Below are 25,703 nucleotides of genomic sequence, written 5' to 3'. Positions count from 1 at the left end.
GTTCTGTTTCAAAGTTAGTATTATAGTTCTATGTGATATGAAGCATTATCAAAGATCATTACTTACTAGAGAATTGTATTTCACTGTCTTCACATCTTGAACATCTGCTTGTTCAAATCTCTGATAGTTGGCATTGTAGTAGTCTCAGGCTAATTTGATATATAAGTCTCATTCCTTCTCTGTTCAATCTTGAGAAGTGTAGATGTTAACTTGATGAGAGAGATCTAGTAGAGCTGCTACAGCATAGTACTCTGTAAAAGATTGTTTCATTTTGCTGTAGTAATATACTAGTTTATTCCTTACAGTAACAATAGCCTGCACTATAGCATCATCTCAGACTGAATTTCTTTTTAAGTGATTCAACTGCTTCTCAAGATGAGTAAATAAACTGTTATACACTCATCAGACTGACTGCAGCATTGATGTACAAGTGATTGAGACTGTCTTTGTTGTCTTATAAAACTGAAACAGTAAATCAATCACATATTTCAACTGAGTTCACTTTATATCAGAAAGTTTCAATATCTGAATCTTTTTCTGATCAGAGTGTTGCACTCAATGATCAATCATCTGACACAATTGAAGAGTCTGAACAGTTATCTCATATATTGAACTTTACTATGTTCTAACATTCTGTATCATATTCAGTGATGTGACTGATTTGTTTATTTATTGAATATCATGAAATTGTTGTTGTTGTTTAGAAGAGATACAAATCATATTAGCAATGTTTCAAATCTATGATATTTAAATTATTAGTCAATCTATTCAAAATTAACAGTAGTATTATCAAAAAGTATTATCAAAAAGTAATATCAAAAAGTATTATTAAAAAACATTATCTTTTACAAAGTGAATGCAAAAGTTACTTGAGTAATCACTTTCATCTCATTCTTATTCTAAGAACCAGTCATCTTATTATTCTTTGTCTTGATATTAAGATTCTTTACCAGTGTTTGTATCACAAGTTAAACCACATGAGCAATGCAGAGAATATGACCTTATTTACTATTTCAGAAATACAAAGCCAATTTTTGCTCCAAGCTCTTCACCATAGTGTAGTTATTCACAGCATTGTCAGTTGTAATTATAAGAAGACTGAGACTAATATCTCAATAGTCATTTTTAATCACAGTCATTAATATCTCTATCATATAATCCTCAGTATGACTACTGATTAATGATTTAAATTCAATTAATGTCTCTTGATAAGTTCAGTTCTCATCAATGTAATAACATGTAACTCTCATAAATGCAAGATTATTTATACTAGTTCATGCATTCACTGTGAGAGACACTCTTCAATGATTCTTCAACTCTGATTCTAGATGTTGCATATTAACTTTGTAGTGTGTCTCAAGATTGAACTGAAGACAGGATTGATGTGAAATATGAAGATTTAAATTAAGCATTTGAAGAAGTGTTCAGAATTCAGGGTTTTCAATTGATTGAAGAGAAAGATTCAGAGATATATATATACAAAGTAATTATTCACAGAAGTTATCAGATGAGAGTTGTGAAATCAGAGTACTGATACAGAGTCATTTTCATATAATTTTCTTCAAATTAGAAAGTTAGTATTATCAAAAATTGTTATTTGATAGAGCAACTTATCAGCTCAGTAGTAATTTTCTGATTATTTTTCTTTTATTGTCTGCATTCTGATGACTTCAGATGTCAGAAAATTTCTTCAGAGCTATGATCAGTTCATGATGAATATTTCTGAATGAAGTTACAGTAATTGCAGCAGAGAGATGACTCTTCAGTAATCTGTAATACAATCTGTTAATAATTATTTCATAGTTCATCTTGATATTTGTGTTGAGTTTTTCATAAATTTTGTGACCTGAAATCAGATGTGAAGAATGAAGTGATTATTCATCATAATTGAAAGAGAGCATTCTGTATTGAATTATAAACAACATAGACTTTATAATTCACAGTGATTTCTTGAAGAGTTTGTGAATCTTTAATAGAAGTAAAAGAAGTGAATTCAGAAGATATGATAATAATTTAAGAAAGATGATAATTTATTTTCAATAACTGATCACTGATATGTGTAAGAAGAATTAATATAAGAGAAAATAATCTTGTTTCTTAGCTTAGTTATAATTTTAGTACTAACTCAGATTGAATATCATCAATGTATAAAAGTAAATAAACAATCTTGATTAATCTCTGTCATATTTCTTGAAATATATTAATATTGTGAAAGAGAGTGTTACTAAATTACATTATCAGATAATATCATTAAAAATATATTAATATTGTGAATATCAATGTTGAAAAAATGTTGATACTTATACATTATAGTGATTTGTGAATCATGATAGTTAAATATATATATATATATATATATTGTTTCTGACTTGATTACAACTTGTACAATAATTTTTAAAAACTCAAAATTAATTTCAATTATTAATAATTATGAACTTATAACTAAACTAACTAATATAAAAAGAAAAAAACTTTTTCTACTTATCATCTTTCTTCTCTTTCTCATTCTTCTTATCATTCTTCACAATTCACTTCTCATTCTTCTTCTTCTTCTTCTTCTTCTTATCTGAGATGATAATCATCTCAAAATCTCTCTTCACTGCCTTCTTAGAGAAGGGTTTCTGCTGCTTCTTCTCAGCCAGGTCAACCTGCATCTCAAAATCCTGCATTTCCTGGTCTACTGTCTCAGGTTTCATCCCAGTGATAAGCAGATTGACATGCTTAGAGAGCAGGGCTGTCTTCTTAATATTCTGAATCATGAAGTGTATTCAAGACCTGAACAAGGTCTCAATCTCCTTCTTCTCTGCCAGCTCCTGCTAATCAATTAGAGAACAGAAGTATTATCAAAAATTGTTATCTCTTAATAAATAAAAAACTTACCAGTTTTAACTTCTTTGTCTTCTACTTCAACACTTTCTCAATCTTCTTCTATCACTGCTTATTTACAGTAACACTCTTCTTCTCTCTCTCTCTCTTTATCTTGATCTTAAATCATTCTCAGAACTTCTTCTAGTCTCACTGCTGCTGTATGAGACTCTTCACTGTCTTCTTCTTCAATCTCTCACAGGCAGCATCATCTGTATTATTTCTATACTTAGTTCAGTCTAAATCTATCAGAAGTGTTACTTAAAATTATTATCATTCTACTCTCTTACAGAGCCTCTTCAAGGCATCATAACATGTCTTGTGATCTGTCTCTTCTCACTTGAACATCTTCTTCTTCTCTCTCTTCAATCTGTGACAGTACTCACGCGCCTTGATGATCTGCAGAACCACAGAATATTTGAAGAGAAATAACATGATTGATTTCAGTGAGCATTGAAGAGAGGTAAAGGTAGAAGAGATAACTAGAAATGATATGATAATAATAATGATAATAATGATGATAATAGTGATAATAATAATAATAATGATGATGATAATAGTGATGATGATGATAGTGATAATAATAATAATGATGATAATAATGATAATGATGATGAAAGAGAGAGTGCATTGAAATATATTACTGACTTATCAAATATAAAGAGACTTAAAGAAAATATTAACAGCTTTCAGTGATGTACAGAAACAGCTACAGTGTTGCATAGCAACATCATCTTCATTCAATACATACACTGTTGATATTCTTTGTATACAGTTATTATATAATCTGTATCAGAGATATATGCAGAAAACAGATCTTTATTACTAGAATAAATAGTTACAGCAATTCTCTGTTTTTATATTATAAAGATAAGTTATTCTCATTTCTTTCTTCTCTCTTTTCTCTTCTTCAATCAATCACTAATTTCAAGCTGATATGAAAACTATTAAAACACTCTCAGAAACTCTCAAATTGAAGAGTATAGACTAATCAAATTTCAAATGCAGAAGAAATCAAATTATCTTCTACAGATTCAATTATTCATTTCCTCTCAAATAAAACAGCAGTCACATCCCCCTCTCTCTCTCAATCAAACAAAACATGGCCCGTGAAAAGTGAGTACCACGCCAGGCCATAATGATCAACACAGCCCCAGTACACAGAGCTGTATATGCACAGTATATACTGAACTGAGAGACTGTGTGAGTTGCAAACCAGCAGCAGTATTCCAGAGAGAGCCATGCAGCGTGAGAAAGCTGTAACTCTCAGTCACATGTGCAGAGAATGAATCACTGCAGTAAGTGCATGTGTATTGAAGTAATGCTTTTTAATAACACTCAGTCTCTGATATGATGAAAATAGAGTCTCTCTGTGAGATTCATTTCTATCAGAAGTCAGAGAATCTTATATTCTCTAAGATTATCTTCACACATCTTGTTCATGAAATCAATGAGAAGAATCATTAATTTCAGTGTTCTGCTCTTGATATCATTCAAGTGACAGCAGAGTTCACCCTGATCACACTTTTTAAGTGTATGTTTTCTAATTATTCACATTTATATAGATATATACTGATTATTTGTTAGATGATGTTAAGATAATGACTTATCACAGCTGTGTTACTCTCACTGTGAGAGATACACAGTTGATAATAAACATTGTAAAGACTCTGAGAAGTGAGTATTTTAAGAGTACTGCAGCTCTGTGATCTTGATTTTTTTTTATTTTTATTTTTTGTTTTTTTCTTTTTCTTTTCTTTTTTTTTTTTAATTTTTCTTTCTCTTTCTATCTTTTTCTTTCTCTTCTTTTTTTCTTTCTCTTTTTTTTTTTTTTTTTTTTTATTGTGATTTTTTCTTGTTGTTTTATTTTTTGTTTTTTTATTATTTTTTGTATTTTACATTTTTTTTTTTAATTAAAATGATATTGATTATAATCTGTGTTCAGAAAAGTAATAATATTTGATAATACTCTCTGTTGAATTTTCAACAAATGAGTACTATGTTATAATATTATATAAGTGAGAAATGATTTCATGGTCTCATTTAATGCCATTTTCAATAATGAGATCAGAATGAAAATGTGACTAAGAATTCAAACATATTCTTTATCTGAAACTAGATTTTTATTTGAAAAGTGAATCTGAGACCTTTAATATTTGAAATAACGGGATTTGAGATCAATGTAATGAACACAAATCATGATCAGAAGTAATGCTTTTAAGCAATGTGACAACTGTAAAGTTTGATCCTGGTCTCAGACACGGTCACACGGTCAGTCTATTTAGAATGATAATCATTTTTTAAGAGATTGAAAAAGAGCTCAAAATATTCATTCTTCAAGTAGAAATATATGTTTTGAATAATTGAGTGATTAATTGAATCAGGCCCTGCAGCAGTTTTAATTGAACTTGAGAATATTACTGACTCTAGTTCATCATATGTAAGCTCAGATCATTCTCAGTTATTTTCATCAATATATTCATGAAATAACATATTCTTCTCTTCTAAATGTGATGAGTTTTGAAAGAGAATTCTCATAAAAGCTTGATATTTTTTTTCAAAAGAGTTTGCTGTATATAATTCATTCTGAAATTCATATTCTAAGATTGAAAGCTTTACTACACTTCTTGTTTTAGTATAGTTAAAGACTTTGAAAACTTCTTTTTCTTATACTTCTTCAAGAAATTTGTTTCAGTAATCTGTTTTAGCTTTTTTAATATCTGAAAAATATTCATTTCAAATAGCTTTAAACTCTTTATCAGATATTAAGTGATTCTTTCAATCTCTCTTAGCAGTGACTAATTACTTTCTTTTAGAAGTGATATTCTTATTTCATCAAGATTTGAAATACTTAGAAGACTTTTTCTTTGAAATATTTTCTTTAATACTTGTTAGAAGAATAGATGTAATCAGCTTTACTCTATTCTTAAGTATTTCATTTGAGATATCTTGACTTTGATTTCAATAGAGCTTACTCTGTCTTTCAGATTTCAGCTGTTTTACTGTTTCTTTAACTACTTTTTAATCAGCTTTTTCAAAGTTATACTGATTAGAGAGAAGAGAATTTTCACTTCTTTATTTTTCACTCAGTTCAATATCAAATTGAATGATTTCATGACTCAATTCTGAGGTTTCATTTGAATCAATAAATCAGTTTATAAGTCTTTTTTCAATTAGACTTTATGATATGAAAGTTAGATCTATAATAGATTTCTGTTTCATGTCTTTTCTAAAGAATGTTTGTTGATCAGACTTGTTAACTAAATCTATTGAATGCTCAAAAGTTCATTCAATCAGTTTATCTGCTTTTACTGCTCTTATACACTCTGAGTTTCATCAGAGATGATGTGCATTGAAGTCTTCTACAATTATAGAGTTTTTTAAGAGAGTTATATTCAAAAATTCTCTGTTAATTGTTCAGATATTGTTGTTTTCTTTCAATGATTTTTCATTATAGATATTTATAAGTTGAATAATATTAAACTCATTATCTTTATCTATAATGTCACTCACTAGAATGTCAGAGTCAGATATGATATCAAATCTCAGATTAAATTAATATCTTGATCTTTTTCTCTCATAGATTGCTACTCTTGATTTTATCTCAGATTTTTCAGAAAGAAAGCAGTAATAGCTTGAATAAGAAATAATATACTTTTACTCAGTATCAAAGTTTGATTCTTGAAGAAGTACAAAGTCAACTTTTTATTCAAATGTAATCTGAAGACAAGAATAAATGCAATTTAAGTTTCTATTCACATTGTTTTAAATAAATGTGATTTTTGAAGAGTTTTTAAACTTTTTTTGTTGTTTTTGTTGTATATTCATACTAAAAGAGAGTGAAGATATAGTAGAATCTAATCACTATCACTAGATAGTAGATTATAACTATTTTGAAAAGCAGGAATCTCAACTGCTTGCATTCTATCTAGTTTATCATCAGAGTCATTTCTCAATTCTCTAATCTTAACAGATATTTGAGAATTCAAATTCTGTTTATATTTAGCTGAAGAATTGAAGTTTGAAGACCTAGATAGTTAAGAGTTTCTTCTTTTTAAGCTTACAGTTGTGAATTTACTAGCTTGACTTTTTTCTTCAGTTTTAGATTCACTTTAAGCTTCATCTTTTCTTCAGTTCTTCTGAGTTCTTGAAGTAAATATACATTCTTTTGAGCTAGATGCATGTTTTTCTTTGCAATTAAAGCACTTAAGCAGAGTATATTGACATATTTCATCTCTTTTTAAGTATGTTTCATATTTATGCTCACTAGTTTTGTAATCTCTAGTATAGAATATGCATTTTGAGTCTCTGAAACAAGAAATTGTAAAGTGTTCATATCTTTGATAGTTTGAACACTGTGTTTGAGCTTTGAGATTTATTCTTGAGTCTTTGTATTTATAAACTCTTATTTTCAAATCTGCTACTCTTACTTCAGAGATTCTTGATTATTTAAGTGTCTTTGTATATACTAGAACAGAGGCATTTCTTCTACTCTATCTGAACTCAATTGAATTAAGTTATACAGACTCTTTTCTCAGTTGAATAGAATTGTATTCTTCTAATTCATTTTTGAGAAGTAGCATTTCTTTCTCACAGTCAAAAATTTCAACTAGAATATTATAAAGAATGAATTTGTCTCACTTTTTATCTCTCTCAGATAGAATTATTGTATTCAGTAGAGATTCTATTACTGATTTTCAGAGATTCTTATTCTGAATGAGGAATTCTGCACTAAATTCAGGCATTGTAGTCAAAATAATAGAATTTTCAAAGAAAGATGACTTAATTGAAGCTATAACTGATTTTTGAACTTCAATATCAGTTATTAACTGAGAAAAGAACTGCTGATTAATTTCATTTCTAATTCTGAAAATAAGATTTAAGTTTAGCTTGTTTTTTTGCAAGCTCTTCTGATTTAAGACTTTGAGAATAAGTCTTCTATTTCTGAAGATTTGAAAGTTCTTCTCTTTTTATATTTCTTTTTTTTTCTTTCTATAAACAGAGATCTGAGTAATATTCTTCTTAGTTTTCTCAGAATTTTGAGCAGATTTTGAACTAGCAGGTTTGAAGATAGCAGATTCTGCTACTTAAGTATATATTTTCTTCTAATTTGAAGAAGAAGATGAAGAAGTAGAAGATGAAAAAGAGTCAGTGACTGTGCTGAAAGATTTCAATGTTTTTTGAATTGTGTTTAAAATTTCAAGTTTGAACTTGATCACTTCTTGTAGTTATCTAGTCTGAGTATGAAGAATTAATAGAACTTCTTCATTCTTCTCACTCAGACACTGTTTTTCAAGAATTTTACTTGCTTTTTTCAGTTTCTGTATTTTAAGAACTTGTTATTTCTCTATTTCTTTCTTCTTTCTTCTCTTTAGAATTTCAATCTCAGAAACAGTATCTGAAAAAACATCTTTTTTCACATCAACTGAGTGTACTCTTGAACTCATTTTACTCACTGAATGAAAAGTTGATCAGACTGTTTCAATTGAGAGATTTATCAGTCTATTTTCAAATGAAAAGTTGATCAGACTGTTTCAATTGAGAGGTTTATTAATCTATTTTCAACTGAAAAGTTGATCAGACTGTTTCAGTTGAGAGATTTATTAGTCTATTTTCAATTGAAAAGTTAATCAGACTGTTTCAAAAGAAGAATGAAAGACTTTTATATGTAAAATATCTGATTTTTTTCACACTAGTTCAGTAACTAAATCAGATTTTTGAAGAGAATCTAATAAACTAAAAGTGATTTTTAAGATAAATTAATAAAATCTTTATAAACTCTTTCTTGAAATACAGTGAGAAAAAGTATGATATCAATTGATAATAAATCAGATAATATGACAGTTTTTGAGAGAAAAACTGACAAAAAATAAGTTAATTTTTTACAGAGAAATTGATTAAACTATTCAATTTTATTCTAAATTATTCAATTCTTCTCACACAACAAGTGTGCAACTCAAATCAGTCAATAAAGAGTGTAAAAGAGAATTAAGTATTAATAAAAGCTCTTTAGTCACTGAAAAAGTAATTCTTACTTAAAAGAATATGAAATTATAATAGAAAACAACTCTGTTTTTAATTCTTTATAAGAATATTGTATAAAACTCAGAGAAAAACATCTTACTTTTTCAAGAGAAGTAAAAAACTATTTCTAAGATCTTTTTTTTTTATTGCATTAACTGCTGCAAAAGAATGAGATAGAAACTACTAAGATATACACTACTGTATATTCTTTATCAAGACTTTCTCTTTTCAGAGTCTTGATATTATAGAGAATATAAGTCTGTTTCTATATAATAATATAAATATTATCAGTGAGATGTAGAGGAACTGATTATTTATATCTCAAAATAGAAGACTTTATTAATAATTATATCAATATAGAGATAATTCTCAAATTCAATAGAAATCTAGTATTGCTGTTCTCAATTCCTTGCAGAATCTATTGAATATTGAGGTATTAAAACTAGATTTAATATATCTCACTGTGCAGGGATCAAAGGCTCAGTCAGATCTTGAGATATACTGAATTTATAGTTATTGATATACTGTTGACTTGTTCTGTTAACTTGTTATTCACTGATTATGTATTGAGTACTATTGCCAAGGTGTCTTTTTGTATTATTCTGCCGGGGATGGGCCAGATTGAGAGGAGTGGTACAAGGGTGAGACTTGGTGTTTATGTCTAGATACACTGAAGACAGACAGGGTATTTGCAGAGATTGCACTTCAGAAGTGTCTGTTGATTATATGCTTGATATTATTGCTGAGGTATCTTTTTGTATTTTTCTGCCGGGGATGGGCCAGATTGGGAAGGGCGGTACGAGGGTGAGACTTGGCGTTGATGTTTTGGAACATCAAAGATGGACAGGGTTTTCGCGGATGTCGCTCCTCAGATATCTTCACAATCACAGATTGAGGATCTTCCAAAATCGAGAAGATTGGTGCATATGGCTAGGTCTTTTCACCTTACAATTTGTATGGCAATTTGGCCCAGGGTTGTGGTGTGGTAGGGGAGAACGGGGGATAATCCCACACAGGAGTTTCGAACAATGTTGGTTCACGTTTGGCTGGATAACTCCACCACCACACGGGGTATGCAGTCGGCGATGGGGTCAAAATGCTCGTATGATCGAGGGCTTTTCGATGGATCTATCGGCGGGTTCTTATTCAAAAAATCGAGCGAGTTCGTGGTGGAGCGGTTGGAGTGACTTTATTCTTAAATACATACACTTTAATTCTCAATCATTCTCAATCACTGATTCTTAGCTGCTATGAATATGTATAAATTCTTTCACTCTGAAGTCTTACTATGTATATCATTATATACATGTATAAATATTCACTTTAATTGTCAATTCTTGTTATACTGATCTATTCAGTGTAGATCTCTTATAACTTAAACTGTTTTTAAAAATAATATATAAGCTGATAAGACAGAGTAAGATGTTTTTTAATTTTTTTTCTTAGTTAGCTGATGCTTTTACACTGAAAAATAAATCTTGCAGAGTCTTCTGTTTTGAGCTTAGCTTCACAATGTCTTTGTACACAGAGACTCATATGTATTAAGATATTTTTAGAAACCTGAGGTGCTTAAGTTCTGGATTTAATGTATTCCCTGCGGGTTTCGAACTCACATGCCTGGATTTCCCACACCAAGACGCTACCAGGTGGCCGCATTAACCATTCAGTCACCGGGGCAGAAATTACTCTTATTTCACTGTTCTTGAATTAAATCTAGTCATTTTTCATATCATTTCTGAAAGAAATGATTCAGTTTCAGATTTTTTTGATACTCAGTTCTGATGAGACTCACATCAAGAAATTGTCAGGTCACGTGATCTGGCTTACTAATCCCTCCACCATATAACTTTCCACAAAGCTAGCAACCTTTCAATCACACAAGCTTTACATCTTTCACAGGTTATGAGACCTGTTTTGCGCAAAATCACTGCCAATTCGGGATTCCTTGTCAATATATTCACTATTTGAACTACTGCTTCATTTGATACGCTCATCAGGAGTTAAAATTGTCTTATTCTATCAGTATTGATGCGTTTGAGATCTTGATGATCAATAATACTACTGCTCGCTTAAAAAAGAGGCTTGCAGAAAACGCACCACATTTGCAAAAAAGCAAGAAAAAGAGAATGATATTGGCAAGGATTCAATAAACAAATATTGAGAATCCAATAAACGAATATTGAGAATTCAATAAACGAATATCAAGATGGTGGATTCAATACGATCTCGCCCATATACATGTTCGCGATCTTGTGTCCTTTTCACTGAATCAGTTGCAGTTGATGATGATGATGATTCTTCACACTCATGCTCTGCCAGTGGACATCCTCCTGAAGCCTTTGAAAGCTTCATTGATGAAACACTCTCTCAATTCGAAGCTGGTTTGAATACAGCTCCTGACACGGTCAGGCCGGCCCCTTGATCTACTTGACAGCTTGATGAAGCTGGTTCTCATGAATTCAACAGTTCGGGCGAGGCAATATCAGACCAACAGATGGAACATCTCAAGATGATGCTTGAGATGGACAAGGGGAAGCAAAGAGTCTTAGAACTCGAACTACAACTGGAAAAACTCCGTCAACAGAGATTCTCTACAGATCAACCTCAGAATGTCAACAATCATCCTGTCATCACATCAACAGCCACATGGAATCCTAATCTTGGTGAAAGATTGAAATTCAACCTTTATGAACTGGATAGCTGTGTTGGCAAGGCAATCTCTCAATTCAAGGAAGACATCAAGAATACTGTGAGACCAAACAGTCTGACTGATACATTCAATTACATCACATGGAGCATCTTTATGAAATCAAAACTGGTTGATGCACAGTGTTGATATATGATAGAGAAACAACAGACCCAGAATCCTCTACAAAGAGATGATGAATGGGCACCATTCTGGGACGCCAGAAACCGGTGGCTCTACACATTCATCTCGAACTCCTTGGATGCAGGTGTCAGACCATGTTTCTCCAAGTATGATGAAAATCGGATTGCTTATACTCTATGGAATGCGATTGAACAGGAATACTCTGTCCCCAAAACACAGTTACGCCGTGAGGCAGTTCTGGAATTCATGTCTCTTGGTGACACACAGGTCATCAATCTACACACATTCTTCAATAAGTTTCAGTCCGCCATCACGAAATTGGAGATGCTGAATGCTTCCCCCCCAGATGCGTGGATATTTGATACCTTCTACTCAGTTCTACCCAACAATTGGAGGAATTATGTTCAGAAGAAGATAGAGGAGATACAGGATTCCAAATCCACAGCTGTGGTATTGGATGTTGATCTTCTCATGGAGGAGATCCGTTCACGGCTTGATCCTCCAAAAGATAAAAAGAATCTGCAGAATATAGATTCTGCAGTCAACACAGCTACAACAGCTACAACGGCCACAATGACTACCAGCAACAATACATCGAATCCGGCCCGTGGAGGCTGTACTGGACGTGGTCATGGCAGTTCACAAGGGGGCTCCTGAAACCATCGGGGATCGGGAAATCCACCTATCTATCCTGAATGTGAGAGATCTCACTTTGGCATCTGTTGATTGGCCAATTCAGACAGTGCTTCAGATAATTGGAGGATCTACAACGCTGCAAGGATAAAGGAATTCAAAGAAAAGAAGGAAAAGAATAGTGAGAGTAGAACCCAACTATCCATTACAGATGGATCAGAGACCTATCAGATGGCAAACCTCGCAGAGGTTATCAATGTGCCAGCCTGTTACAAGGATCCCTCCAACGGGCGTTTATACATATCAAAGAATGTCATCTTCCAGGAGGACCTCCATCTTGCTGATCCATCAATACCGACTACTCCACACAACCTGAAGGTCCTACCCAATGCGGCCCATAAAGCGGCTGCGGCGATTCCTTCGGCGACATCAGGCCTACTCACTGCAGCCTGTCAAGAGACTGCAGCGATTCCTGATCCATCAATTGATAATCTATTCATTGATGAGGAAATTCGACCTGAGTGTTCATTATTTCTCGTACCCACTAATAATTGGTGGATTGACTATGATATCTCCGCGAGAATACCTACCTTTTTAGTGCAGAATACACTGAACTCCCCGGAACCCACAGTTGAATCTGATGACCCTCCGACATCTACAAGGGATATCACTACAGTGGGGGAAGCTTCAGTGGGGGACAGTCTTGAAGACCTACCCACCGATCCCGAGATCGCTGCACTCCCGATCCCGAAAAACCTCACGCGCGCCAAAGCTTCCATGGAATGGAAGTATTATTACAAGGCCCGTGTTAAAGAGGTCAACCGTTTGAAATATACGCGTTGGAAAGAGAATATATAAAGAAGATAGGGGGATAGGGGGATAAAAAATGATGTATATCATGACTGGTTTTTCATTACTTCACATTTTCCAGTCATTTTTTGTACCTGTACTTGATTTGAAGGCGAATTTTGTATATAGCATCGTGTATAGTTACTCTGGTGAGTGGGGGTGTCAGGTCACGTGATCTGGCTTACTAATCCCTCCACCATATAACTTTCCACAAAGCTAGCAACCTTTCAATCACACAAGCTTTACACCTTCCACAGAAATGTATGAGATCAGATCAAATGAGATTAAATGTGAAATTAATGGTCCCGCCGGCCAGTCTAGTGATTACTACCTACGCCTACCTTAGTCACGTGCCACTAAATGAATTTAGTAGCAGCTCGGTTAGCGAGCTTAATACACACAACGTTGATCCTTCTAAGATCCCCATCCTTCTATGAAGAGAAGGACCCGGAGAATAAGCTCGGGCGGCAAGATTTCGAAGATGTTGCGGTTTCCGTTAGCTGCCGCTATGCTTTGGAAAAACCGAGTAGTCGTCTGCTGATCTGAGGTAATTTCAAGGCATTGACAACCTTTACCATCCCTCTTGTAGTTCTGTAGCTTTTCCGTTCTTTTTCGCCGGAGTCTTCCAGTGTTTAAGCCCTTCGGTATCCTTGGCCTCTGCGGTGGTTTTCCTGGTCTTGAAACTAGCCTGTCGCTGCTTCCGAGGGCGAGCTGCGACAGTATTAGAAGTGAAAGGAGATGTAGTAGCAGAGTTTGTGAGAGTAAGCTGAAATGTTGAAAGCTCAGTTGGTTTGAGTTGTTTGATCTTCTTGCACGGTGTAGTCTAGTCATACACCATCCCAGTCACCATCTTTTACTTTCTATCTGCAAGTAAATAGATTATAAATAATATCTCATATATAGAGAAATAACTCTTTTCATGCTGAAATTGATATTTATAGTGGCAAGAGATGTTTGAGCATGAGTAGTTGATAATTGAAGGTGAATGAGAAATGGTGAGAGAGGTGTCAAACCACAAAAACACTGAATATTTATGTTAGCTGTCTGTAGAAGAAGTTTATTTCGGGAAAAAGTAAATGGCACTGAGTCTGAGAAGGCCGAAATTTAATATAGACCTGGGAGTAATATATGTGTCGTACATACATGCATGTTTCCGACACATTGGCGTACAGTATTCCAATCCTAACTAGGAGCAAATTCACTCCATCAATCACACCCAACAGGAGTAAATTTTCCCTAAAATAGGAGGCACATTCCCTCTCTTGTCTCAATTTACCTTGGCTTTCTCAACCAAAGATGAATTAAGACGAGAGAACATATCCACCCACATAGTGATCGCTTAAAAGTTCCCGTCAATTAAATTAGACTGACTGATAGGTAAAGATGTCGAACGGACGGGGAACATACCAATGATGAAAAAGCCAATATATCCAGGCAGGTTCTTATTAATATCTTCCGCGGGCCAGTCCTGGGTGTTCCACACCTCCACAAAGCAAATGACAGTAGATAGAACAAGATGGGTCGCCAAGGGAAGAAGATAAAGTGGCACTATGCGATTATCTTTGGGAAAAATTCAGCTACCGCCCAGCAAGTGCATTTGACTCGCGGCAAACGCATTCAAGTCAGGAGACGACGGTGACGCACCTTGGATCAAGCCACGGATCGCCCAAAGGCTCAACGGAACAGAATACAGAGCTTCGATGGCAACAAACAGCTGAAAGAAAGGCGGGTCCTTGACATAGAGAGGATCATTGTAGTTGTTGACATAAAAGTCGTGAACTGCTGTTGTCCACTGAGGGAATAATCCCGCGGGATAGAATGGCACGAAGTCGATAGCTATTATTTGTTTCAGCCATCATTATTAGGTTGCCAAATCCCTAGCGAAGAAGGGATGGGGAAAAGGGGGCCTGAGGCAACATGGCAACGTACCAAAAGCAAGAAAAACGGTCGTTGAAAGAAAGACAACGTAGAGAATATCCAACTTTCGACTCCAGATTGACCTGGGATGGACGCGTTGAGGTGGCGTGCCGACCATATTGTTTAACCTGATTATGCCTTTGGGAAGAGACGCGAAAAGGGACAGAATCAATGTGAATGATGGAAATGCCGTCTCGGGTTTTTGATCCCAAGAGCTCACATCAAATCCGTGTTATTATTTAAAGATGAAATCTAGCGTGGTGTTCAGCAGCGAATTCGCGAATTAAATAAAGGGATGTCAGCAAGTAGCTTGGTGTTTTCAACCTCACAACACTGATATCCCAGTACGGAGGATCCTCTCAAAAGTTTGATTAACTAGTGCTAAGAATTTAAGGTGTAATTTTGTTACAGGCATAAAGTATTCTCATTCCCTCTTTTAACCAGAGTTCTAAGGGAAGTTAATGTCTGTGGTCTCTGAATAACCAGCTACAGCTTAACTAAAGCTAGCCTAAACCCCAGGGGCTTGAGAATGTCATTATATTGTATCAATATTACAGCTTAAATTCTTAGCGCTAATCCAAACTGTTGAGAGGATCCTACTCAATCATATTATTATGCTTGATTTAGTAGATATTCTCATTTTTAAAAAAATTAATTAAACAGTTATATAAAATATTACAATTAATTCACACCGACCTGTTGAAGTCAATAATTAATTAAAGGCGAAATATTACAGTTGAAAAGTAGCGTGGTTCGTAAAGAAGTATGTATGTTCTTGCGGCTGTGCCATCTTCCAACATCATATGATAGCCAACTGCTGTACAACCGTTTTCATAATGTCTCCTGCCAAATGAAGTTCTATGACATCTTTTTGCCATGAAAACGCTAACACTAGGCATCCGTCACTACCGGTAATGGTGGACACCGCAAACGCACTCCCTGCAACATTACCACTCTGCGAAAAGACCATCCTGCCAATTCGTGGGTTCTGCGATCCGGCCTCTGGTCCTAGATTAGACCTGAATACACCCAAGTTTGATACTTCGTAGCTATCTGCTCTGTCTTTGCTTACTTTAGATAGGAACAGCTCGCTGTGGAAATTGCCCACATATTTTAATAGATTCGGCATTGCATTTTTGCCTTTCATGTTTATTGTGTCCTCAATTGTTTTCCGGGATCTGACGGCTTCGTCCCACGGAAACTTGAAGTTTCCGGACTGGTCAAAAAACTTCTCTCGATGATATGAATCGTGCAAGTTTTGCACGAACACACCCATAGAGTCATCGGAGATCCGCTCCACAAGCCAACGCCGATTTGAGAGCGCGCCAACACATCGGAGTCGAGAGTAATGCGCCGAGACGTTCAAGAAAACAGCTCCCGCAACCAAGGTGTGAAGAGCTGCTGTTATAGTAGTCTTATTTTTGCGACAGAGGTCCCTGAAAGAAAGAGTCTGAGATTCGGAAAGGACAAGAAGGCGTATTTCATTTTCTAGGGGCATGGTAATCTTTGAGCCAGTCCACAAGTTGGGATCCTGTTTGTTCCATATTTTCTCCCTGAAGAGTATCGAAAGGAGAAACGGGATCGAAACCGTCATCGGGTGGAGCGCTTCTATGTTAGGTAACAGGGGAATATTCGGCGATACAATCGTACAATCTACTTGGTCTGAGGACTCGGCTGAAGAAAGCTCGAGATGTAAGGCGCGGAGAAACGTTTTATGAAAAGCCATTCCAGACGTGCCATCTCCAATGGCGTGATGAAAGATGAACGAGGCAGTGAATATATGTGGATGATCATGATTCGCTAAGATACATAGTCTCCAAAATGGACAAGGTGGAGAAAATGGGATGTTGTGTTGGATGTTCAGAAGCTTTTCCAAGTCCATATCTGGATCAGGATTGGAGGAATGGTTGGAAACAAGGTTGCCATGCCGCCTTTCTTCGAAGGAAATGCAGGCATCCAAATCAATTGCTGGAAGGCGAACAAAATGGGGTTCATCCGTATTTTCGCCCACAGGGATGACGGAGAGTATAGGATGTTGGCCAATAAGTATTTTGCATGCTCTATATATGAAACTCTTCAGCGGGTACGAGCATGTTTCCGGCAGGGTATATGTTGCTGATACGGCGACATTGATATAGAAGCCAAGGTGATGCCGCGCTGTGGAGTACCGTTCTAGTAGGCCTGAAAGAAGCCAAATTAGTTATATTTCTACAACAGCCCTTACAGCACATTGAACCTCTTCTACTTGCCTACTGGGCGCAGCTTTTCATACTCTAGAACCACGCAACCCTCAGTTTGATGGGCCATCTTCACCTAAAAGCGTAGAATTCATAGAAGAATGGCGTTCGAAAAAGGGCAGAACTTGAGGATGAGGCCCCTTGACACTAGCAGAAGGTTTCGGGGAAACATTGGACCGGGCATCATCTATGGATGCTCTCTTCCGCCAGCTAGCTAGGTAGCCTGCTGGACCAGGCAGAAACGGAATGGTTTTGAGCGGTGGCATCGCTGCCGTTCCGTTAACATCAACGAAGAATGGACTAAAGCTATGTTGGTTGAAATTCGAATAGAGCGTGTTACCCATCACATTTGCCTCTGTGGATTCTGCGCTGTGGTTGAAATGCTAGAAGGACGCCCACGAGTGTAATCTGCCTGTGTAATTGTGACTGCGTATCTCCAAATTAAGTAATAATTCCTAGGCCAGGAGGTTCCATTCATCATCGTGCGATCAACTGTGCCACGAACAGGTATATTCTCATTGGTTCTGTTATTAGTCTTCTCTCGACGGAGGTTTCGGTTCAGATGAGCTCGAGGATGCCAAGCCTTGGGCAACTAAATCACATGACCAGGATATCCTCACGATGAATCGTCGCAGAGCAAGCTCGTTTGACATTGACATCCGGATTGCTATCATATATCGCATGATGGGTTCATTGTTCTCAGAGGGCCCTTGAACAGCAAACTAATATATCCTGTTGTTCTATTCCTCCTCTTTGAGTCTCCCGGCGCCTTCGTTTGCGGATCTGAAGCACTTGAGGAGCATAGATAAATGGTATGGTCGAGTCCTCTTACCCCCTCCCCGAGCCACATTGTGATCCGAACTATCTATGTTCTCGTGTATTTACTGATCGCCTCATTTCCCCCTCTCCTCTACAGGGCAAGCGCAAGAAGTCTAGCCGCAAGCCGGCAGCCCCCAGGAAGGTAAGTTAATGAACCCGCATTTCCGAGCTTGTAGGGCATTCCGTTTGCTAACTTCATTGCAGAAAGAGCCCCTCCCAACCACATTTTCTTGTCTATTCTGCAACCATGAGAATTGTGTGATAGTGAAGCTGGATAAGAAATTGGGTCTCGGGAACCTGTCATGTAAAATATGCGGCCAGCGATTCCAGACCGGCATCAACTGTGAGGAACATTCTCCATTCTTGCGGCGATTATAATCGTTCTTCCACTAACAGCTCCTCCGGCAATGGCTCTAGACCTCTCCGCTGCCGTCGATGTTTATTCTGACTGGGTGGATGCCTGCGATGCGGTTGCTAAGGACGCCGCCGCTGGCAATGCTGTGGAGACTACTGCACGTGGAGCAAATGAAGGATCCTCAGGTCCGGTGAGACGCGAGGCTGAAAGAGAGGAACTCGATCAGTCTGAAGTCGGCCTTGATGACTACTGACCACGAAAAATTGTTCGATAATCTCCTCGCTTCTTACCCAGTTTGATAAAAGGCGTTTTATGTGCAGTCCGGTACTGGTCATTCTCAATTGCATTTGTGATGGTTCGGCTTGCTTTAGCCTGAAACGTCATGTTATTGGATGGAAATGGGATTCAGCAAAAACCGCGCAATACATACATATATATATATGTTTATATATACACGACTGCGGAGTCTGGATGCTTTCGCGGCTGTGAAAATAAAAGAATCCTAGCCAACCGGCTTTGCCCTCTCAGCTACCGCACAACGGACGTCTTCCCGCCCCCACTTGTCCAACCGAATCGATAGTCCGCGAGAACACGCGCTACAATGAAATGGTGTGGGATTCCCCGGTGGGATAACAATTGGTTTGCCAGGAATCAAGGGCCGTTTATCATATCATACGACTTTTATATATAGTCGACTTTCTCCACTTCATCTACAATGTGTAGTATCGGTCGCCGAAGTCACCGAGCCCAGGAATGATATATCTATTTTTTGAAGTTAGAAATAGCAGAATGTCAATATACGCAGAAATAGTCCGTTACTGACTTTTTCTCATCAAGCCCTTGGTCGATAAATGCCGTGACTACTCGCAGTTTAGGGTACCTCTGAGCGAAGTCGGCAACCCCTGACGGGCTTGCTATGATGTTTAAAAATAAGATTCGATCTTCAGGAACTCCCTTTGATTTCAGTACATCAACTGCCATCGTTGCGGAGCCACCTATTAAGTCATTAGCATGATTTTTGAGTTTAAAAAAAAGAACATATAGATGGTTCTCCCCACCAGTGGCAAACATTGGGTCCAGGAGTAGCACCCATCTGCTTGCTATGTCATTAGGGAGCTTCTCGTAGAAGAGCTTGGGTTGCCACGTATCGTCGTCTCGCTGTATCAAGATCTTCCCGATGCGGACGGATCTACAGCAATCGCGTAGGCCCTGCTCCATAGCTTCTCCTGCCCTCATGATAGATACACCACATATTTTCCCTTGGAATTTGACTCCAAGATATGACCTGCCGACTGGAGTTGTTACTGACTGCTCAACCACGGGTAGGTGATTTAAGCCTTCTTCCACCAACAAACGTATGATCCTGTTCGAGTAAAATATGAAATCTGCTCTCTCCGTACGAGTGTCCCTTATCATACTTTTATAGGTATCGAATTAGCCTTATAGTCGAGGTAAAATACCTAGAGTGCACACGGGGGAGTAAAATTAACTTGCGTTAGGAGTGCAATTAGCTGAGGAGTCTGCGGGAGGATATGGACATTATCGTAGTCGACAACCTGCGAGACTGTCGCTGTGGGCTTTTCCCCATCTGGTTTGTAGAGAGGACCAACACCTTGGCAGGGCAATGGAGCACCTGTCCCCTGCTGAGCCATGGCGTTTATAAGGCTGGTATTGTATGTACGTAGCTATTGCGGGAAGAAAGTTTGAGGCCAAGGGACGGGAGTGTAAACAAGCTTAGGGATACGTCAACTCGGAAATTCGGAGGAGTTTTCCAGGTTAAGTAAGTCTCCAGCGTCCAACGTGAATCAAAGTGAACTGCACGCAGAGATATAGATATATCTGGGACGAAACCCAAGGGCATCAAGCTGTAGCACTAAGTAAGCAACATTTACTATGGCAGCTCGGGGGTGGGGTGGGGGAGCGAGTATTGAAATAACGGGGAAGAAAACAGCCAGACCTAAAACCACACCTGGGCAAGAGTGGAAACCACCAACCAGCCACGCTCAGCAAACATCTCAGGCGGGGCTTTTCCGCCACCGGCTGCTAGCTAGTTATTGGCCACTTATTATTAGGATAGGAGTTGCTTTGTCCAGGCTGAGAAGCCCAATGTGAGCTGATAGTTATGTAACTACGGAGTATTCCGTACTGCGTAGGTCTTTGCACTCCCGCCAGTCGCGCAGCATCATGCAGCGCTGGCACTATTCAATCCATGAAGATGAAGCCTTATTTATGCGAGGACTACGGAATACCACGCTTCGCATTATCATACATACTACATATTCCTCGTGAAGGTGCACACTGTTCTGTTGTTATGGTGTCTATTGTCTGTCGCATGCTCACCTAATCCTCAGTCACCTGTTGTTGGTTCTGTCCCTGGCATAAAAAACAGCTGGTTCAACTTCCCGCCATAAACCCACCATCTTCAGTACATCTGCTAGGAACCCGTCAACAACAAACCCATCACGCTCTTTTCCATCCGGCGCGCAAGGAATACGACACGCGTGGATTCGAAACATCCGACGAAACCATTCACCCGGTAAATGCGGATGGCCGCTTGACGCTTTCACTAGATGGACAACCAAGCGCCTGTCGCCATTCTTCTAACCTCTCCTTTCCCCTCGTTTCATCCTACCTAAGGAACCTCGTGCGGGAGATACTACAGTCGAAATATGACGCCAGCGAAAGATGTAACAACCCACCGCAAGTTGGTCACTTACGGGAAGTCGTCGCAGAAAGCCCAGCACTGGAATGGATTCCAATCGTCGACAACTCCGACCCGAACGCAAGCACCAGACACCTGGCCAGAAGAACATTTGGAAAACCCTGCTTCACTGCCCCAGAGTACAGCGACAGGAGTCAGGAAAACAACAATTAAAGACAGGCAGGGTCATCAACGCTATGGCGCGCTTCAGACTCCTAAACTTGCGAAACCGTCCAGGCCGAACTCGCTACGCCGTCCAACACCCAGCTATGGTGGGGAAGAAAAAGATGTTTACGATTTTGCGTTGTCCGGTGATGAACTGGAACATGAGGGGAAAGAGCCTTGGCGAAAACGTAGAAAGATAGTATCCCCTAAGGATGAATGGGTTTCGAACGGATTTGAAGAGATTATTATCCCGAGAGCAAAGCATGCGACGAAGCGCCATTCCCGCCACGATCTCCCAAACCCCAGTGCAACCACACAGAGTACACCTACAAAATCCCCAGGAACCGCTGGGACAACTACTAGCAAAATCGAGGTTGTTATTCTGACGCCAAAGAAGCTGAGGAAACACAATGAACACTCCACCAAAGAAGGAGCGGTGGATGAACCCAATGTCAACCTGCCTCGTCGCTCTAAAGATCCAACGACCGCAAATTCACAGACATACCAGAGTTCGCGCCAGAACCCTGGTCTGTTGTCATTACTGCAACAGAGTCAGCGGACCTTGAAGCCTGCTGCACCAAAGCTCGCCAGGCCAGGAAAGCCAGCACAGCAGCCCCAACCGAAGGGATCTCCGTTGCTGGGGCTCGAGCGTGCGGCCTCTTACCCAATTACTACTGAAGTCGAGGACAATATTATAGGGCACACCACACTCGTGAGTACTACTCCATCGCGGAGAAGGATCGTAGATGCGTTGAGCACCACACCCCGCGGTAGATCTGAGTCTCCAATCGGACCTAGTGATGTTGGCTCCCGTGCTTCATCTGAAGTATCTACTGAATCATCAGAGAATTCTACATTGTCTATGTCCCAACTTCCGACTGCGTCGCACGGAATACAAATTAGAGACCTACCCGATTCTCCTGTTCCGCTACCGCAGTCCCAGGGAGCCGGCCCCAAAGCTACCTATGCTCGACAGCGGTCATTTCTTTCTGTCGAGCACGTAACTGCAGATCTGATTGCGGAAACCCCGATCCAGGCTTCCTTTGCTCAGCGGTACGGAGGTGGGGCCAGTGCTGGACGCGGCGTATCTAACTCCGTATCTTCAAAAACTTCTCGTCCGCTTGCAACCCGAGGTACCGGCGACGACGATGATGATAGCTCCAGCGGTGTAGTCCGAAATATTTATGAACTGCGTCGTGCGGGCGAGAATGCTAGGTTTGAAGGGATCATCGACGCAATTTTTGAGGACATCGAAGACTCTAAGTCTTCAGCTTCACGTCGATACAGTGGCATAATCCAGCTCTGTACAAAGCTGATGGATCACCAATTCACACGCCGATTCCTGGCTCATGGCTTGGAGAAACGGCTTGCAAAGCGGGCCGGGGACTTGAGCGACGCCATCTACACATACCTAATTGTCTGCGCCTATGGAATAATTTTGTCAGCTGGTCCATTGTCGTCTGTTGTTTTGCACACTTGCTCTACTCAAGTGTTTAAAATTATCCCGAAGATGGTAACAAACACATCTGATATCGTTGGCATCTCAAAATTTGGGCCCACAAGAACGTCGAAAGCTGTCCAAGCATCTCTTCGGGACTTTTGTGATCAATTAGCTCAGAGCAAAATCTGGCCCGACGTCAAACCGAACAAACGGTCTCCTCAGATCCTAGCATTGCGATGCATTGAGATGGCTGTGCGCCGGGCCCGCGAGAGTGGAGATGCCATGGAATATCTATCTAACGATGTTCTATCTCTACTGGTTGACCTACTTCTGCAGCATTCGGTGCTCCCAGAGCAAATCCAAGATGCAAAGACGGACGATGTCTTAATCCTCGAGTTGACATTCTCCGTCTTAGAATCGTACACAGTTGCCCTGAATTTGCTCGAACCAAGCCAGGAGAAGATATTGAAGAGGCTTTCCCGACTTGGGCCGCTTCTGCTACAACTATCTCGTTACTCGGAGCCGTGTTGCAGGCAGATCCAGTTACTAGAAATCCGACTGATCTTGAATCTTACGAATAATAACCCTTCACTCTGCGAAGATTTTTCAACGCCAGAGCTGATACGCGCGCTGATGGTGATCGTGTTGTCAAATTTTGGGCTGGTGTCGGAGGATTTTGGCAGCGATAAACGAGACTCGTTGTTAGACGCAGTTATTTTGGCGCTTGGAACGTTGATCAATTTGACGGAATGGAATGAGACTGCACGACAGCTTATTTTGCAAACACGAAGCGGTACGACAGCGACGACGTTCCTTGACAGGCTGTTGCAGTTGTTTAAGGATGGATGGGAGAAAACTTCTGAGGTAAGGGATTCCTGTATCTCAAAAAGAAAATGCTCTCTTTCTCAAGACGCTAACATTGGTAACGTTTAGGCGGACTCCGTTGTCCAGACACACTCCAATGTGGCGTTTGGTTATTTATCTGTTCTTCTGAGCACAGTATGCCTCAATGAGGAGGCGCGATTACACGTCAGGAATTCCCTCCAGGGGAGAAACATTGACCGGGTGCTGGCTACTGTTGAAGAGTTTCTACACTACCACCGAAAAGTTGAGAAGGAGCTCCAGGCCGGGGGAGGAGAGCATGAATCTGTGTCCGGCTTCACGTGCAGACTGCAAAGCATTGTAGACCGGATCAAGCAAGCGGAAGGGATTTGCTGAGTGAGAGGGAAAGCATGCTCCGCTCAACTACTACCACCATGAAATTTACGCTTGTATAGTTTATCAAGGGATACGAATGATGTTGATGTATTTTGTTCATGTCTTACTTAACCTATCCTTCCAAAGGAACTGAGACACATTAGTTAACATCCATGCACGCATGCATGCTCTCTCACTAATATATTTCTTTCTCTATCTTTCTCGGCGTGTGTCTGTCTCCCGGCTGGCCAAATACCCAATACCCAATACCCAATACCAAATGCCATTGTAGAAAGGTAAGAGACTCAAGGCCTGGACCAGGCGATGGATCGACACGCGCCAGCAGTTTCACGTGGTGCCAAGGCTGGCTGCAAGGGGGGGAGGCGCCGCAGAAGGGCGGAAACGGCTGTGATTGGCTGGGAACCCCGGCGTATTGTGGATGGCGTACGGGACTAGTAACTGGTAGTAAGGGAGCGGAACCACAGGCCAGAGTAAATTACCCGAAGCATGGTAGGAATATCCTGTGCAGAGACTAGAATAATGGAGCAGAGCGGGTGGCGACTGTTGGACACGGAGGCGGGGGAGGGAGCAGGAGGAGGAGGAGGTAAGGTTATGTACGCAGTATGTACCTCTGTTTGGGCGAAGTATGTGTGTACTGTACCTACATCTTCCAAGGTTCTGGGATGAGTTTGCATGCATTGCGTAACTATGGAGTAACAACTGGAAAACTTGAGATTTTTCCATTATTAATTATTATTGCCAGCTGTTGTCACTGTCACTGTCACTGTCACCTTGGCACTCTTGTCTGTCACTCTGTCTGTCACTCTGTCTGTCACTCTGTCACTGCTATTAGGTTAGGTGGTATCAGATTTCCCGGAGATGGCTGGGTATATTAAATATATGGGTTCTGTCTGTGTATTAATTGATATTGGTGATTGATCCATACCGCCGGACCAAACTACTGGGATAGTTATATATAAAGATAGCTCGGGGAGCCATCATCCATGCTTGCTTCTTTTTCCTGTTCTTGTTGTTCCTCTCCCTCTCTCCCTCTCTCCCTCTCTCCCTCTTTCCCTCTTTCCCTTCTCCTTCTTCATCCTCATCCATCAATCAATCACCACTCTCTCTCACTGTCTAGTCTGTCTATCTTTTTAATCTTCGCTTGTCTACTTTCCGAACCATTCATCATCAGCCGCATCAGCAGCATCAACAGCATCAACAGTACATACATACATACATACATACCTCCAAAGCCTGCATCTGTCCATACATGCTTAAGTTACTACTGTAACTCCCATTGTTAGTTACGCCTCCCTAGCCCCATAACCCATTCTCCATTACTTCTTATTTATTTTTATTCTTCTTCTTCCTCATTCTCCACGCGCCAGCTGAAGCCATTTCTTATTAATAATAATATTATTCAAACAGGTTCCCATAAACTTCCAACAATATTAATCTTAATATCACTACTCAATTCCTCCCGCCCCGTCCTATCTTGACCTGTCCTGTCTTGTCCTCCCTCCCTCGCGCCAAATTCAGGCCAGTTCTCGCTCAGCCCCTGACCCGACTGTCCAAATATATCCCGAGATCCCGAGTATCCCGACAGCCTTCCCGCGCTGTGTGCCAAACCGAGAGTGCCAAAAAGGAGAACAGCGCCCCCCGTTTTTTTT

The 25,703-nt window shown here is 39.2% G+C and overlaps 9 protein-coding genes across 10 annotated transcripts; 3 read left to right on the top strand and 6 right to left on the bottom strand.

Moving 5' to 3' along the window:
- Positions 1 to 2,528: 2,528 nt before the first annotated feature.
- Positions 2,529 to 2,759, bottom strand: BDCG_05348 (uncharacterized protein; the record flags this gene model as incomplete). The annotated part of the gene is made up of 1 exon (XM_045421017.1): positions 2,529 to 2,759. One exon carries the CDS (start codon positions 2,757 to 2,759, stop codon positions 2,529 to 2,531), a length of 231 nt encoding a protein of 76 aa, XP_045276995.1.
- An 8,336-nt stretch (positions 2,760 to 11,095) lies between these two features.
- Positions 11,096 to 13,272, top strand: BDCG_17112 (uncharacterized protein; the record flags this gene model as incomplete). The annotated part of the gene is made up of 4 exons (XM_045426270.1): positions 11,096 to 11,293; positions 11,324 to 11,638; positions 11,747 to 12,335; positions 12,459 to 13,272. 4 exons carry the CDS (start codon positions 11,096 to 11,098, stop codon positions 13,208 to 13,210), a joined length of 1,854 nt encoding a protein of 617 aa, XP_045281227.1. The 3' UTR covers positions 13,211 to 13,272.
- A 293-nt stretch (positions 13,273 to 13,565) lies between these two features.
- On the bottom strand, positions 13,566 to 14,350 carry BDCG_17111 (uncharacterized protein; the record flags this gene model as incomplete). Its single annotated transcript, XM_045426269.1, has 2 exons — positions 13,566 to 14,024; positions 14,345 to 14,350. The coding sequence occupies 2 exons, from the start codon at positions 14,348 to 14,350 to the stop codon at positions 13,773 to 13,775; spliced, it is 258 nt and encodes an 85-aa protein (XP_045281226.1). The 3' UTR covers positions 13,566 to 13,772.
- A 118-nt stretch (positions 14,351 to 14,468) lies between these two features.
- Positions 14,469 to 15,236, bottom strand: BDCG_05347 (uncharacterized protein; the record flags this gene model as incomplete). The annotated part of the gene is made up of 4 exons (XM_045421016.1): positions 14,469 to 14,539; positions 14,609 to 14,761; positions 14,846 to 15,037; positions 15,131 to 15,236. 4 exons carry the CDS (start codon positions 15,234 to 15,236, stop codon positions 14,469 to 14,471), a joined length of 522 nt encoding a protein of 173 aa, XP_045276994.1.
- A 498-nt stretch (positions 15,237 to 15,734) lies between these two features.
- Positions 15,735 to 17,876, bottom strand: BDCG_05346. Of its 2 annotated transcripts, XM_045421015.1 has the most exons (3): positions 17,368 to 17,473; positions 16,191 to 17,299; positions 15,756 to 16,120 (listed from the first exon to the last, which is right to left on the bottom strand). In XM_045421015.1, the coding sequence occupies exons 1-3, from the start codon at positions 17,423 to 17,425 to the stop codon at positions 16,010 to 16,012; spliced, it is 1,278 nt and encodes a 425-aa protein (XP_045281225.1). In that variant the 5' UTR covers positions 17,426 to 17,473; the 3' UTR covers positions 15,756 to 16,009. The 2 variants fall into 2 exon arrangements, with proteins under 2 accessions (XP_045281224.1, XP_045281225.1); XM_045421014.1 differs by having other exon boundaries at positions 15,735 to 17,299; positions 17,368 to 17,876.
- Positions 17,877 to 17,880: 4 nt separating this feature from the next.
- Positions 17,881 to 20,704, bottom strand: BDCG_05344 (uracil phosphoribosyltransferase). The gene is made up of 4 exons (XM_045421012.1): positions 20,024 to 20,704; positions 19,588 to 19,946; positions 19,353 to 19,524; positions 17,881 to 19,291 (listed from the first exon to the last, which is right to left on the bottom strand). The coding sequence occupies exons 1-4, from the start codon at positions 20,179 to 20,181 to the stop codon at positions 19,240 to 19,242; spliced, it is 741 nt and encodes a 246-aa protein (XP_045276992.1). The 5' UTR covers positions 20,182 to 20,704; the 3' UTR covers positions 17,881 to 19,239.
- Positions 18,165 to 18,782, top strand: BDCG_05345 (transcription elongation factor Elf1 like protein; the record flags this gene model as incomplete). The annotated part of the gene is made up of 4 exons (XM_045421013.1): positions 18,165 to 18,167; positions 18,272 to 18,316; positions 18,379 to 18,517; positions 18,592 to 18,782. 4 exons carry the CDS (start codon positions 18,165 to 18,167, stop codon positions 18,780 to 18,782), a joined length of 378 nt encoding a protein of 125 aa, XP_045276993.1.
- Positions 20,705 to 21,198: 494 nt separating the features above from the next.
- On the top strand, positions 21,199 to 24,054 carry BDCG_05343 (uncharacterized protein; the record flags this gene model as incomplete). The annotated part of the gene is made up of 2 exons (XM_045421011.1): positions 21,199 to 23,700; positions 23,770 to 24,054. 2 exons carry the CDS (start codon positions 21,199 to 21,201, stop codon positions 24,052 to 24,054), a joined length of 2,787 nt encoding a protein of 928 aa, XP_045276991.1.
- Positions 24,055 to 24,334: 280 nt separating this feature from the next.
- Positions 24,335 to 24,736, bottom strand: BDCG_17110 (uncharacterized protein). The gene has a single exon (XM_045426268.1). It carries the CDS (start codon positions 24,730 to 24,732, stop codon positions 24,382 to 24,384), a length of 351 nt encoding a protein of 116 aa, XP_045281223.1. The 5' UTR covers positions 24,733 to 24,736; the 3' UTR covers positions 24,335 to 24,381.
- Positions 24,737 to 25,703: the final 967 nt, after the last annotated feature.

This window comes from Blastomyces dermatitidis (genome assembly GCF_000003525.1).
Source record: "Blastomyces dermatitidis ER-3 genomic scaffold supercont1.5, whole genome shotgun sequence".
Classification (NCBI taxonomy): Eukaryota; Fungi; Ascomycota; class Eurotiomycetes; order Onygenales; family Ajellomycetaceae; genus Blastomyces; species Blastomyces dermatitidis.
Note: the sequence above shows the minus strand (reverse complement) of the source record. Positions and strands in the feature narration are given on the sequence as shown.

Bases quoted from the DNA above. Each gene is read 5' to 3' on its own strand.
- BDCG_05346 (XM_045421014.1), bottom strand. From the start codon at position 17,425: ATGGCCCATCAAACTGAGGGTTGCGTGGTTCTAGAGTATGAAAAGCTG. The intron at 17,300-17,367 runs GCAAGTAGAAGA...GGCTTCTTTCAG, and splicing joins TGAAAAGCTGCGCCCAGTAG to GCCTACTAGAACGGTACTCC.
- BDCG_05344 (XM_045421012.1), bottom strand. From the start codon at position 20,181: ATGGCTCAGCAGGGGACAGGTGCTCCATTGCCCTGCCAAGGTGTTGGT. The intron at 19,947-20,023 runs GCAAGTTAATTT...TACCTATAAAAG, and splicing joins CAGCTAATTGCACTCCTAAC to TATGATAAGGGACACTCGTA. The intron at 19,525-19,587 runs GTGGGGAGAACC...ATGACTTAATAG, and splicing joins GGACCCAATGTTTGCCACTG to GTGGCTCCGCAACGATGGCA.
- BDCG_17110 (XM_045426268.1), bottom strand. From the start codon at position 24,732: ATGCATGCAAACTCATCCCAGAACCTTGGAAGATGTAGGTACAGTACA.